General features: G+C 34.9%; 1 protein-coding gene and 1 long non-coding RNA gene across 5 annotated transcripts in view; both read right to left on the reverse strand.

Annotated features, from left to right (window-relative positions):
• The window catches only part of LOC141373107 (uncharacterized), a 160,833-nt gene that overhangs the window by 69,188 nt on the left and 77,901 nt on the right, over positions 1–13,744 (reverse strand). The gene's annotated exons all lie outside the window — the stretch shown is intronic.
• On the reverse strand, positions 6,258–11,740 carry LOC112826606 (large ribosomal subunit protein eL31-like). Of its 4 annotated transcripts, none has more exons than XM_073894465.1 (2): positions 11,459–11,701; positions 6,258–6,724 (listed from the first exon to the last, which is right to left on the reverse strand). In XM_073894465.1, the coding sequence occupies exon 2, from the start codon at positions 6,711–6,713 to the stop codon at positions 6,336–6,338; it is 378 nt and encodes a 125-aa protein (XP_073750566.1). In that variant the 5' UTR covers positions 6,714–6,724; positions 11,459–11,701; the 3' UTR covers positions 6,258–6,335. The 4 variants fall into 4 exon arrangements, 3 of the variants coding, with proteins under 3 accessions (XP_073750566.1, XP_073750568.1, XP_073750565.1); XM_073894467.1 differs by lacking the exon at positions 11,459–11,701 and adding an exon at positions 10,129–10,145; XM_073894464.1 differs by lacking the exon at positions 11,459–11,701 and adding an exon at positions 7,421–7,439.

The following is a 13,744-nucleotide window of genomic DNA, read 5'->3' on the forward strand; positions in this document are numbered from 1 at the left end:
GAAATGTATCATTTAATTGCTTAAAAGTTAGCAAATACTGTCTAAATACACCTGTAATAAATAATTCAGGTTATTCATACAGCTATTTACACACTGGATAAGATTATTAAACACCTTTATCTTAATCAGTTGATGGACTAGGTTGTATTTTATTCCAAAAGGTTCTTATTATAGAAGAGTAATGATATTTTCTATCTTTTGATTTCATATTAGACAACCTGAAACATTTTTTAATTAAAGTATTTTTTAAATAGTTCCTTTTTATCAGTAACGTAGAAGGAACTGTGAATGTTTCGGGATAACTAACTCAAAATAAATTCATACAAGTTGATTTCAAAACAAAAGTATTTTTTTAAAGATGTTATTTATTTGTCAGAGAGAGAAAGAGAGAGAGAGCTCAAGAAGGGGGAGCGGCAGGCAGAGTACGCAGAGGGAGAAGCAGGTTTCCTGCAAAGCAGGGAGCCTAACGCAGGACTCCATCCCAGGAACCTGGGATTATGACCTGAGCCGAAGGCAGACACTTAACTGACTGAGACACCCAGGCATCCCCCAAACAACAGTATTTTTCTGCAAAAGAATCACCAAAAACAAAAGACAAAACAAAAGTTGTTAATTATATCTGGGTGATGTTTAAATTCATATTTTTATATTTCATTAGTTTTCAGTGATTCTGACTTATGAGAATATCAGATAAAACAAAATTAATACTAAAGGCATGTACAATCTTAAATGAACTATAACTATAATCATATTATATAAAACTATTATTATAGTGGACAGTGGAGAGTAAACATAATGAAAAATACACTTATTACTTTAAGCATTATAACCAGAGTATCTGAAAGACATGGAAATGCCCAAGTAATTTACGTACTAAATTAAGGCAATTCAGTTATGATAAATTTAGTTTGTTTTAGGCTGTGCTTTTCTTTTTCTTAGTCTTTCAGTCTTTTATCCTGCTTATCCTAAATGCCCATTTGTGGCTGATTAACTCAAATGAGAACAACCTGTAGGTATTATTTTCACTTTAACCTATGCTACCCTAAGTATAGGGTAGTTATTCAGAACTAAAAAAAGTTACATATTTCTAGTTGCATTCGTGTTTTTCTATCTCCCCCTCCCCACCACTTTCTCTGACACTAACACTAATATTCACTCTATTTTCAAACTGAAAGATTATTTTAAATGTTGGTGACTGGGCTCACTGAAATCTTCTTACCACTGTAAAGAGTTTGCTTTCTCATCTGTAAAGTGGAGAAAATAATTTTTATATTGCCAGTCACCTATGGTCGTTAGAAAGATAAAATCAATTTTCATATGTAAAAGAAATACACAATTTAAGGATTATACAAATACTAGCTAATCTCTTCCTTTTCTTTTTCCTATTACTTGGACTAAAATTTTTTAACTAGTTCATGGGAAAACATACCTGTGTTGTAAGCTCAATTATCATGAAACCATAAGCAGGAAGGTGGCTTGGCCAAGGATTCACAGAAGGGAAAGAATAACTGACAGAGAAAACTGGGGAGTTCTGTCTCTCTGACTCTCTATTTCACCCACCCACACCCACACCCCTCCACACACACTCCTTCCTTTCTTATCACTGCATATCTAGTTTGTTCTTTCTTTCCCCATAAATCTCAGCGCATGAGGTCACCAAATAATAACTGCCACATCTCCCAGTTTATCTCACTGGGAGAGGCTATATGACTCCTTCTCAGCCACAATTACAAAAATATGGAAAATGTTCTCTCATTAATATGTGTTAGATAGTACACTGTCCTCTCATGTCCTATCATTAATGGTCAGGAAGACATTTTTCATACTGGTACAAACATGCCTTTTAATTTGTACTTCCTCTGTGGACAGACGGATTTTTAAAAGATTTCATTTATTTATTTGATAGAGAAAGAGAGAGAGAGAGAGAGAGAGAGAGAGCACAAGTTGGGGGAGGAGCAGAGGGAGAGGGAAAGCAGACTCAGCATGGAGCAGAGAGCCCAACCCTGAGCTCCATCCAAGGATGGACCCTGAGATCACGACCTGAGCTGAAATCAAGAGGCTGACACAACCAACTGAGCCACCCAGGCACCCCCTCTGTGGACAGTTACCAAATTATACAAGGACATTGCAATATGGGCACATATCCTAATAGATTTCCATTCCAAGCTTGGAAAAATGTTCCAAACACTTGAAGCATTATTGGAGATCACTAAAAACTATAAAACTTGATGAGTTCACCCCTACTTATTTCATTTCTCTTTTATATTTCTTAACACGAATGAAAATATTTAAAGACTAATTTCAGTGACCAAAATTCTTGTGATATGATTAAGAAATCAATAACAAATTCTCTTAAAATATATGCCAGATCCTGTTACACTTATCACATGTAAATAAAAGATATGAAGAGATTTTATTAAACTGTTTTTGTTCAGTAGTTTAATTGGCCTTAAAGTCAACAATGGTACAATATATTCTTTTTGAGATCATCAGAACAACATGAATGCATTTGTTTTATATTAAAGAAATTTCAGGAACTAAAATTTAAGCCTCTTTTCTATTATTGCAACCACACTGGAAATAAATATCGTAAAATTTAAATGATATTCATGTAGATTTTAAATGTAAACAATAAAAATATTTTAATATGGTTGAAAATGCTTCTTAAAAAGTCAATAGTTACTAAATATGTATATTATTTTGTTGGCAAAAATAAAATATCCAAGTAGTATTTCCATGGTTTCTAAGAAAAATCAAAACCATCTAATAATCTCGAGAAATGAACAGAGGTTGAGTCTGCTGCTATCCCTGGAACCCCTAACCAGGTGTGAGTGGATTTTCAGTTGTATATAGAAAATATTAGAGAGAATGAAAATGAGAATTAAGAAGTAAATATAGCCTATTATGTTCTTATAATACCCCTTCAAAGAGCATAGACACTTTAAAAGATTCTAAGACTCATTATCAAATTGCATACTTTGAGGGGCAAATAAGATTCTCCTGGTTGAAATAGCCATATTTAGAAACTGTGTGTCTTTCTCTCCCTCCTTCCTTCTCTCCCTTCCCCATCCTGAAAAAAAAAAAATGACATGCATCACAAGAATTATATTCTTTAAAGAAAACTACAGGGGTGCCCGGGTAGCTCAGTCGGTTAAGCGTCAGACTTTTGACTTCAGCTCAGGTCATGATCTCAGGGTCCTGAGATAGGGCCCTGTGTCAGCTTCCACGCTTCGTGTGGAGCCTGCTTAAGATTCTCTCCCCCTCGGGCGCCTGGGTGGCTCAGTTGGTTAAGCGACTGCCTTCGGCTCAGGTCATGATCCTGGAGTCCCGGGATCGAGTCCCACATCGGGCTCCCTGCTCAGCGGGGAGTCTGCTTCTCCCTCTGACCCTCTTCCCTCTCGTGCTCTCTATCTCTCATTCTCTCTCTCTCAAATAAATAAATAAAATCTTTAAAAAAAAAAAAAAAGATTCTCTCCCCCTCAAATTAATTAATTAGTTAATTAACAATTATAATCCAATCACAGCAGAGAAGTATAAATTTGCTTGTTTCAAAACCTTCCTTTTTATAATTAAACCCTTGTATATGTGAACTATGTAACACTGAGTTTGACTCTCTTTGGAAAAATAGAGAAAGTAGTCTTTCATAAAACATAAGAGATCTTAAACTGTTGCTCCTCAGGTTTAGGGAAAAAAAAACTCTATTTGCATACTATTTCTACTCCTTCATAAATACATCCCCGCACAGTGAGACTCTAAGCAAACTGCTGCATCTTGCTTGCAGACCACAGAAAGGATGGCACGGCCACAGCCTCATTTCATTCTATCTCTCATTAGTTTTATGGAATGTGAACTCATGTTATCTAACATTTTAGGCTTCAAATTCTCAAGAGTAGGGTTCATTGACATCCATCACAACATTAACCACAGCTCTGGCACTGTGTGTTTGAACAAAAGGAGGAAGAAAAACAGGCCCATGCAACCCTACTTTTATTAAGGTACAATTTAGGTCAGATTATTGACTATGTTACATACAATGTAACTCACACATTCCCAGAGAAATATGTTTAAAATTCATGACCAATTGAAATCAGTTAAAAAATTAAAGAATTTAAAAAATAAGCGCTGACTTTTAAACTACACACTATCTGTGCATGGAAGGCTCTACCTCATATTAATTAATAACTGTGGCAATACATTTGTTTACATAAGAATGAGAGCTTTTAAGTCTATTTCACATGACCAGCATTTGTAGAAGATAGCAGAGAGGAAATTACCCTCCCAAGGGTTCTTTTTGTTTAAAGCAACAAAAACTACTGTGGTGCCCAGGTGGCTCAGTGGGTTAAGTATCTGACTCTTGATTTCAGCTCAGGTCATGATCTCAGGATTGTGAGATCAAGCCCTGCCTCAGGCTCCGTGCTAGGAGTATGGAGCCTGCTTCAGATTCTCTCTCTCCCTCTCCCTCTTCCCCCATCCCCCTCTCTTAAAAAAAAAAAAAAAAAAAAGGAGCAACAAAACCTAAGTAGAAAATAGCCTGAGTGAAGGGCTGTCAGAAAGTTCACATTATTGCCATAAAGGTAGCTGAAACAGGTTTTAGGATCAAAAAGAAGGAAAGCAAGCCATGCAGAAGCAGCCACTCCTAAAGTGACATCTGGTAGTAGGTATACTGCTACCCCTTCCACTGGGGATCACCAGTACCACTAAACATTCCTGACATCAGACACAGTTGTACTACTCTGCAGCCACACCCTTTATGAATGAGTTCCAACCTCTGCTTCTACACTCACATGAGTCAATCCCATATAAAAGCACTGAATGGGAATCAAAAAGGTAGAATCCTGATCATAATTTGCACCTTAGCTACCAAAGACAGAGGAAAGGGAATACTGGGCCTTCTGTAATTAGGAGTGGTGGCACAAGAGTCCACTGAAATAAAGTTTGTGATGCAAGGAATACTATTTAATAAATGCAAGATACAGGCATTATTAATTGCTTCTTTAAAATTATTTTTTCTAATTAACTTTTAAGATCAAGATACTGAACTTAATTGTATATCTATAAACAAATCTCATAGAAATCAGTTATTAAATAGGTAAGCAAAGATGTCTTATTTGGCTACTTTGTGAGAGTGAAAATCTCTGCTTTATTCCAAAGAAACAAGTTGCTGCTGCATTATCAGCAGAACTGAATATATTCTGGGACAAAGTATATTTAAACTATTAAATGCAAACATATCCAGTTGAATATTCTTTATATATTTTAGAGAAGGAATTAGATAGGAGACACCAATCATGCTATTCAAGAAAGTAAAATCGCATAATTTTCCAAACCGTTCAAACATTATTTTATAATGATACTTAAAGCACAGAAATTATATTACCATAAACACCTTTCTTCCTAAGGCCCAGATTGAAACAATTAAGTTCCACCAATGATCAGATGTTATATGTATGTGGCACATTCAGTTATAAAGACTTATCAAGATGGGAACAGAACACCAGCTAATACATTTGGAGATTTATAGTCAGTTTACTTCTGGTAATGTCAAAATAATGTGAAAATGGCAAATGGTAACTATCTCACAGATGGAGAGAGAGAATTAAGTCACCAAGTGCTTATATAACAATGAAAATCATCTGCAGTTACAGCACTATTGCTGATAATATAAATTTCTGGAAAATTTTGAATCAAAGACTAAACTTTTTGAACTATTCCATATGTCTCCATTGATTAGTACAGTAGGAAAAATTGGAGGAAAAAAGAAACAAAAAAAGAAAAATACATTCCTCCCAAGTTATAAAAACTAAGAATTTAAGATTTATGGGGTTGGGGACCTCTTTCATTAATTTGTTTCTTTCCATCGTCATTACTTTTTAACTTTACTTCTCTCTAAAGTTACTTTTAAAAACTGTATTACTTAAAAACATGTTCCATACATAAGCTTAATCATAGTAGTTAAGATATATTTGAATTTAAAAATTGATATTTAAATTTAAAATGATATAAAAGAATATGTAAATTAAAATGAGCAAAATTTAAAATACTTTTTAAAATGTCAAAGACAATCATATTTCAGCTCAAACATGAAATCAAATTAAACTTTCAAAGAGTTCTTGGATATATTTTTGGTTTTATGGAAATTATTTAATAATTTCTGGCTTTCTCAAAGATAAAATTTATAAAAATCATTTAAAATGAAAATAAAAATGAAACCCATACTATCTTGAGACAAATTTACATATATGCATCTGGGGCTGTGGTTTCTTAGTACTATTAATGTGCATTTTATTTTATGTTATTTTTTTTGCAGTTTTATACCTTTATTTCACAATCAGCGATTAGTTCTCATCCACATTAACTGTCTGTAGATTTTTGAAAGTGGTGACAGGTACATAGGTAACCAGTGTGTAGAGCTTGTTTCGTGAATCTTCATCCTCCTTACGTTTTCTGGACAACCGCACACGGATACAGTATGGAACATTCCTTATTCCTTTGGCCCAGACAGCTTTGTTGAGCCTGGTGTCAATGCGCACATCTGGAGTTCCCATCTCCTTCATGGCAAATTTCCGGATCTCTTTGAGTGCCCGAGGGGCACGCTTCTTGAAACCCACTCCATGGATGCGCTTGTGAATGTTGATGGTGTATTCTCTGGTCACTACTTCGTTGATGGCAGAACGGCCCTTCTTCTTCTCGCCACCCTTCTTCGCGGGAGCCATTCTGCCTGGCCCTGGCTGGAAAGGAAGAGCGCGAGGTATTGTGGGAGAGGGAAAACAGCGTCACAAGTACAACTTCCGGGTCGCGTGGAGGCGCTTGGAGGGGGAGAGGCGAGGCCTAATGTACATTTTAATAGCAACATTTGGCGGACTGCACACAGAAATCATAACATATTTTCACTGATTCAATTCTGCCCCAGAGATGAACTATTATATAGGCATTTCTTTGTTCTTTCCTAAGTACAATAATTTGACATCGTTGAACATACACATAAATCTCTTAAAGATGAATGCAGTCCTTGCATAGTACAATAAATGTATTCTCTTTCACATTTTTTTATAATTATTTTTCATTTTATTTTTTTTTAAATTGAGATGTAATTTTCATCCAGCAAAATGCACAAATCTTAGCTGAGTGGTTTGATGATTTTTGACAAATGTCAACAACCATGTAACCCACATCCCTACCCAGATATAGAATATTTCCAATGCCTCAGCAAGTTCCCTGATCCAGTGAAATTCCACTTCCTCTACACCAATGAATCAGTTTTGTCTTCTCAAACTTCTCAAAAATAGAACCATGTAGTCAGTATGCATTTGTGTCTAGCTCCTATCATTTAGTATATTTTTGAGATTCATCTGTATTACTGTGTGCATCAGTATATTAGTTTTACCAAAAAAATTCTATGATTATGCTACAACTTACTGACCCATTCTCCTGTTAATGGACATTGGATTTCTTCCATTTCTTTACTATTATGAATAAAACTGCTATACACATTTCTGTACAAGTCTTTTTATTGGCATACGTTTTCATTTCTCCAAGCTAAATACCTAGAAGTAAAATTGCCAGAATACAGGGGAGGTGAATGTTTAAGCTTAGAAGAAATTTCCAAACTGTTTTCCTTGATGGTGTGACTGTCTTGCAGCTTCACCAACAATGTTTGAGTGTTCTAGTTGCTCCATACCCTTGCCAACATTTGGCACTCTCAGTGGTTTTAAGTTTAGCTATTTTAGAGGAAGTACAGTGGTATGTCATTATAGTTTTACTTTACATTCCCCTGGTTAATACAATGCTGACCACATTTTCATGTGTTTATTGGCTATTTGTATATCTTCCTTTGTGAATAGTCTTTTCAAGTATTTTGAGTACTTTTCAGTTGAATTGTTTATGAGTCCTGTATATTCCTGACACAAGTCCTCTGTCATATATGTGTACTGCTAAAATTTTCTCTCAGTCAGTGGTTTGGATATTCATTTGCTTAACAGTGTGTTTTAATAAGCAGGAGTTGTTTGCTTTCCATGAAGTTCAATTTATTTTCCTTTTATATAAATTTACTATTTTTTTGTGTCCTGCCCCTAAAAACTATTTACCTACCCCAAAGTAAAAAATGTATGCTCCCAGTTTTCCCTAGAAACTTAACAGTTCTAGTTTTTATGTTTATATATATATGATTCAAAGTAAATTAATTTTTGTGTAAGATATGAATTGGAAGTCAACATTCCTTTTCTTCTGTATCAACAGCCAATTGTTCAAGCACCAGTAGGGGAACAGACTTACCTTGACAACATTTTTTAAAATGATGTAAGAAAAAAAAAGAAAATTTGAATAATCCTAAATTCATTAAAGAAATTGAATTCATAATTAAAAGCCTTTCCAGAAAGAAAACACTACATCCAAATAACTATATTGGTGAATTTAATCAAACATGTTAAGAGGAAATAATATCAATCTTTCACAAATATTTGTGGAAACTAATAAGGCAGTAGCAACCTCACAAGACCTTATAAGAATGTCTATGTTCATGAGATACCAGTATCCCTCAAGAATGTAGATGGACAGAATATTAGCAAATGAATTCAGCAATATGTAAAAATCATAATAAAGACCAATGGCATTTATTCCAAGAATGTAAGAATATTTCATAATTCAGAAATCAATTAATGTAATTTACCAAACTTACAGAAAAAAGGAGTAAACTCATGATCATCTTAATAAATGCAGGAATACTTTTGAAAAAATTCAACATTACTTACTAAAGCAAACTGTTAGTAAAGAATAGGGAGAACTTTCTCAATCCGATAAAGAGTATCTTCAAAAACATCTCAGCTAACATGATACTTATTGGCAAAAACTGAGACCCTTTTCTCCTATATTCCAGAAGGAAAAGATATCTCTCCTCACCAGTCCTATTCAACTTTGTGCTTCAAGTCCTAGCTAGTAAGGGGGAAGAAAATGACCTCAAAGGTATACAGGTTAAGAAGAAAAAAATAAAGCTGCCTTTATTCTCATTTTCTATGTAGAAAATCCCAAGGACTCTACAAATGAACCACAAAAAATAACAAATAAATTTAGCAATGTCGAAGTATGCAAAAATCAATTGTATCTCTATTTATTACTAATGAATAATTGGAAGAAAAAGTTTTAAATACCATGTGCAAAAACATGAAAACATAAAATGCCTATAAATAAATGTAAAGATAGATGTATAGGATTTCCAAATTGCAAACTATAAGATAATTGTAAGCAAATGAAGAAGATCTGAATAAGGAGATATATGATAATAATGAATTGAAACACTCCATAGTGTTAAGATATCATTATCCCCCAAATGCTCTATAAATCTATTGCAATGTCAATCAAAATTGTAGCAAGCATAGTGGTAGAAACTTGACAGGTGATTCTAAGGAATTATACAAAAAAGCAAAGAACTCAGAATAACCAATACAACTTTGAAAAGAACAATATTTGATGATGTATACTACCTAATTTCCAGACCCTCTATAAAGCTACAGCAATCTAGAAAGTGTAGTTCCAGAACACAAGAGTAGACAGAAAGCCAATGGAAAATAATAGAGGGCAGAAATAGACCCACACAAACACAGTCACTTGCTTTACTACAAAGGTACCAAAACGATTCAATGGGAAAAGAAAGTCTGTTCACACTGATACATTTGAGACTGAAAAAAAAATAACTTAGGATGGTTTCATGGATATATTATAATCTCCTAACTCATAAAAATTACCCTAAAAATAGACATGTTTCTGCACTGAATATTTAACCCTTATACATTAATATTCATTAATGAAAATACCGTTCTTTGGAACACAAGTTGAGCATGAAATATATGTAGTTCTTTTTTTAATCCCTTTTAATAACTAGCCATTCACTTTTGTCCTTTTTCAGTATCATAAATTTGATTACCTTCATCTGGGGCAGAAAATCAAGCAAATGTTTGGCACTTGAAGGAAATCATTTCTCCAGTTTACTGAAACAGAATAAGTGCTTGTGGTATATATAAGAAGAGTCCTAATATATATCACCATAAAATGATGGTCAACTGTTGGTTTTTTTCTCCTAGTTTACTAGTCACAATACTAAACAAGAAGTTATATAAGAACAAGGATTATGCCTACCTTAACTTTGACTTCATCCCTCCTGTGTGGTACACTATATACATATGTGTTATATGGATGAAGATGTTCTCGTCATTCATGAAGAATGAAAGAATCTCGGTGTTCTTCCCCTCAGAAGTCTCTTAATAGACCACCAGCACAATGTGAACTATGTGGATGCAATTTACATTACTGCATAAACTATTATACAAATCTGGTACTCCATAATCAATTTATTTTACTGTTATTACTCCCTGAAATAACAAACTACACGCCCACATATGAGCCAAATGAATCCAAATACACAATTCAGTTATACTCCTAAACAGTAAAAATACTTTTATACATAATATGAGAAGTTAAAAATCATGTCTTTTTAAAACAATATTCTGTAAACAAAAACTGCTGTTTGTGTCATCAAAGTCTGACCTGCTCTGACTAGCCTGAGTCCCATTTAGTCTTCCCATGACAGGCAGCCCAGCAATCAATAACGGGTCACAGGAGCTGAAGGTCAAAAATTCTACATCTTGAGGTCTCACATTTATTTTCAGTTCTTAGCCCCAGTTCGCTGTTCTTGGATCTTATTTCTTATCTCTTACTTATGAAGTAGAAATTTTTTTCAGTGTATTACATCTGATGTAATATTAAGTTTTTGCAAAACCAGTTTAACTATGCTCAGCTTAGAGGTAAATGTATTCTACTCGTGTATGGGTCTTTAATCCAATAAATCTCATTCATTTCCCAAAATCAACCTAATAATTTATGCTGCCATAAGTCACTTTGCTTATTCAAAAGAACAGAAGGCAAAGAATTATTTCCAGAAAAGAGATGAACTACAAAAAGGAAATGAGATAAATTCCTAATAATAATAGTTTTGAATCAGAGCTATTTTTTAAAAACCAGAATAAGTATGGCAGCTATTTTTCTTCTGTGTCATGAAAACTATTCAGTAAACTATCCTAGAGTAAACTAAGATTGACAACATTATTCATTTAGAAATCCTAAATGAACTTTCTTGAATATGCTTCAAAGTGAAGCAATCATGTGACACCCATATCTCATGTTTGTGCCTTCTGCAGTTGTAATGTCTGTTATGCAGACAGATACAGACAATTAAGTTCCCCAGGAGAACACTGTTGGCACAAATTAGCAAAAGTTTTCTTAATGCTAAAAACCTGAAACAACAGACTAAAATGGCAGCCAAGAAGAGGAAGTCATGACTGCTGGCAGTACATTGTCACTAAACTTTCTCTAGTGAATTAATTTGCCATGAACATTAGGAATAGCATCCTTCATGTCAGAAGCAAACCATTAGATCACCATCCAGAGAATGGACAGGAATTATACAAACCTCTAGGAACTCTAATGCCACGGTAATTATAATCTTCAGTATGTCAATGGCTCAAGAGTTTTACTCATCTGTTGTTTTAACTGATGGACATCTGTCTGTTAAATCTGTGGGCCCCATGTGGCTATTTAAAATGCCAACAGATGCAGGGTAACCTAAATGAACAAAACTCAGTTTAAATGACAGAAAAGTTTGGTTGCTACCAGAAATAAAGGTAGATAATAGTTAAACAGAAATGACAGATGTTGATAATAGAGAACCACTTGGTTTTATTTAGTTACTCTATGCTCACCTAACCTCTCATTTGCATGGCTTCTGACATCATAATAGGTCTTTATTAGCTGGTGTGTAGACTGATGTAGTAGCTTTCTCACCAGTTTGCCTTAGTCTTCTCTCTTGGCCCTTCAATCTACCCTCCTTGTCAAAAGCAGGAAAATTTTCCAATAATAGTACTATGAGTGTGTTATTTCCTAAGAAGGGGCTTCAGAATTCATAATCTACTGCAGATCAACCTCTATAGCCATGTTTCTCCTGCACTGACCAAGACATCCTTAATGTTCCCCTTAGCTCTAAACTTTAGAAAAGCTACATCTTGACTATAGTCTCTGACCTCCCCTTTTTTAGATCATTTGCTTTAAAAAAACTTGTGATTTAAAATTCTTTCATTGCCCCACTTAATTGTAAATCTTCTCCCAGCCTCTTGCTAGGATTACAATCCTGAGTGTCTTTCCAGGACCACAAAGTCATCCCTTTGAAATCGGCAAAACGACGGATCCCCTATATCCCACTCTGTGGGAGGGTAGGAGCCTAACTTTGCTAAGCACCAATTAGCCAACACAGATGGCCTAATTACACTGACCAACCTCCCTTCTAAAGTCTTCCAGTTCTTTTCTACTAGCTTAACCTGCTTAAAAACCATTACAAACACTTCCACCTTTTGTTTCAGTGGAGTTGAGTTAGGTCCCTCTCCGCCATTGCAATGGTCTCAACCCCTACTGCAATAATCTTGAGTAAAGTCTTCATTGCCTGTTTAACTCCACTGGGTGCAGTTTCTCTTTGATAGTGCTTACTCTGAGCTGCTTCTTATGCCTCCTTGTGTGTCCTCCCCAGTCTCCCTTCTTTGAGAACCTAATTATTCTGCAAGTCCTAGATTAAATGCATTTCATATGAGTACACTTAGCTGAATTGAAATTAAATAGGAACTGGGAAGAGACAGCTTATTTTGTTTTACTGTGTACTGTCCAAAAGTGTAAAACAAAATCCACAACCTCACCCTACCAGAATTAGACATTCTCTCTTAGAATATTCAGTATCTTTAATGAGAGACTGGAAGAGTGGAGAAAGACGTCCTTTCTTTCCTTGCAGTTATCAAGACATTTCTTAGGTGTCCAATCTTCACGTGTTCACTTAGAAGGGGACTTCCACTTAGAAAGGAAAAAAAAAAATTAGAACACTGTGAAATTTGTCTTGCTGAAACATTTTTCAGTTACTTAAAAGACGAAGAAGACTATCATCTCTCTCACCAGGCAACTTCCCTTCAAATGACTTTGTAATGTCACTGAATATAGAACTCTGCTGAGCAGGGAATAGAAACATTGATGTCTGTGGAAAAGTGCTAAAGAACTCCTTGACATTTTGTGTCTAGCACCGTAAGGAAGTTTACTTATGAGAAAAGTTTATTGTGATGCTCATCAGGCATCGAATGTGCTATTTTTCTCCATACAAAAATGTATAATTATGTGCAGCAGTATATATGTACATCTGAGGAGAAAAAAAATAACACAGTGGGAAATGAGGGCAAGCATGAGAGAGGGGTCATTTGTTGTTTATCCTTTCATCCTGAGACTTGACAGAAGAAAAAGATTAAATGGAAACAAACAAACAAAAAAAACATGATGACCATAAATCTGTAAATTAGAGGTTGAAAGAGAATATTAAGATCCCATTAAAAAGAGTTTCCTCGACTCCTCCAACACTCAACATGCAATCTGTTTTCATGTTCTCTGAATCTAATGTAAAATTTATCCCAAATTGCCCACTCTGCAGAGCCATTATGACTTTGCCCCCACCATCTCTCAACTAGACTCCTGCAATAATTTCAGAAGTGGCATTCTGGCTTTCCCCTTTTTTCCTTCTGAAAACTATTTGCTACCTGGCAGTGAAAATCACCTAGGTGAAATGGTATCATGCTTTCAACAAAAGACAAAGCATGTCACTCCCCTGCTCAATAACCTTCAAATCTGTCCCAAAAAATCTCAACAACTTGACCATGGGCTAAAAGGCACTATA

The sequence above is a fragment of the Callorhinus ursinus genome, unplaced genomic scaffold (genome assembly GCF_003265705.2).
Source record: "Callorhinus ursinus isolate GAN/ISIS: 27379988/994484 unplaced genomic scaffold, GSC_fseal_2.0 scaffold7, whole genome shotgun sequence".
NCBI classification, from domain to species: domain Eukaryota; kingdom Metazoa; phylum Chordata; class Mammalia; order Carnivora; family Otariidae; genus Callorhinus; species Callorhinus ursinus.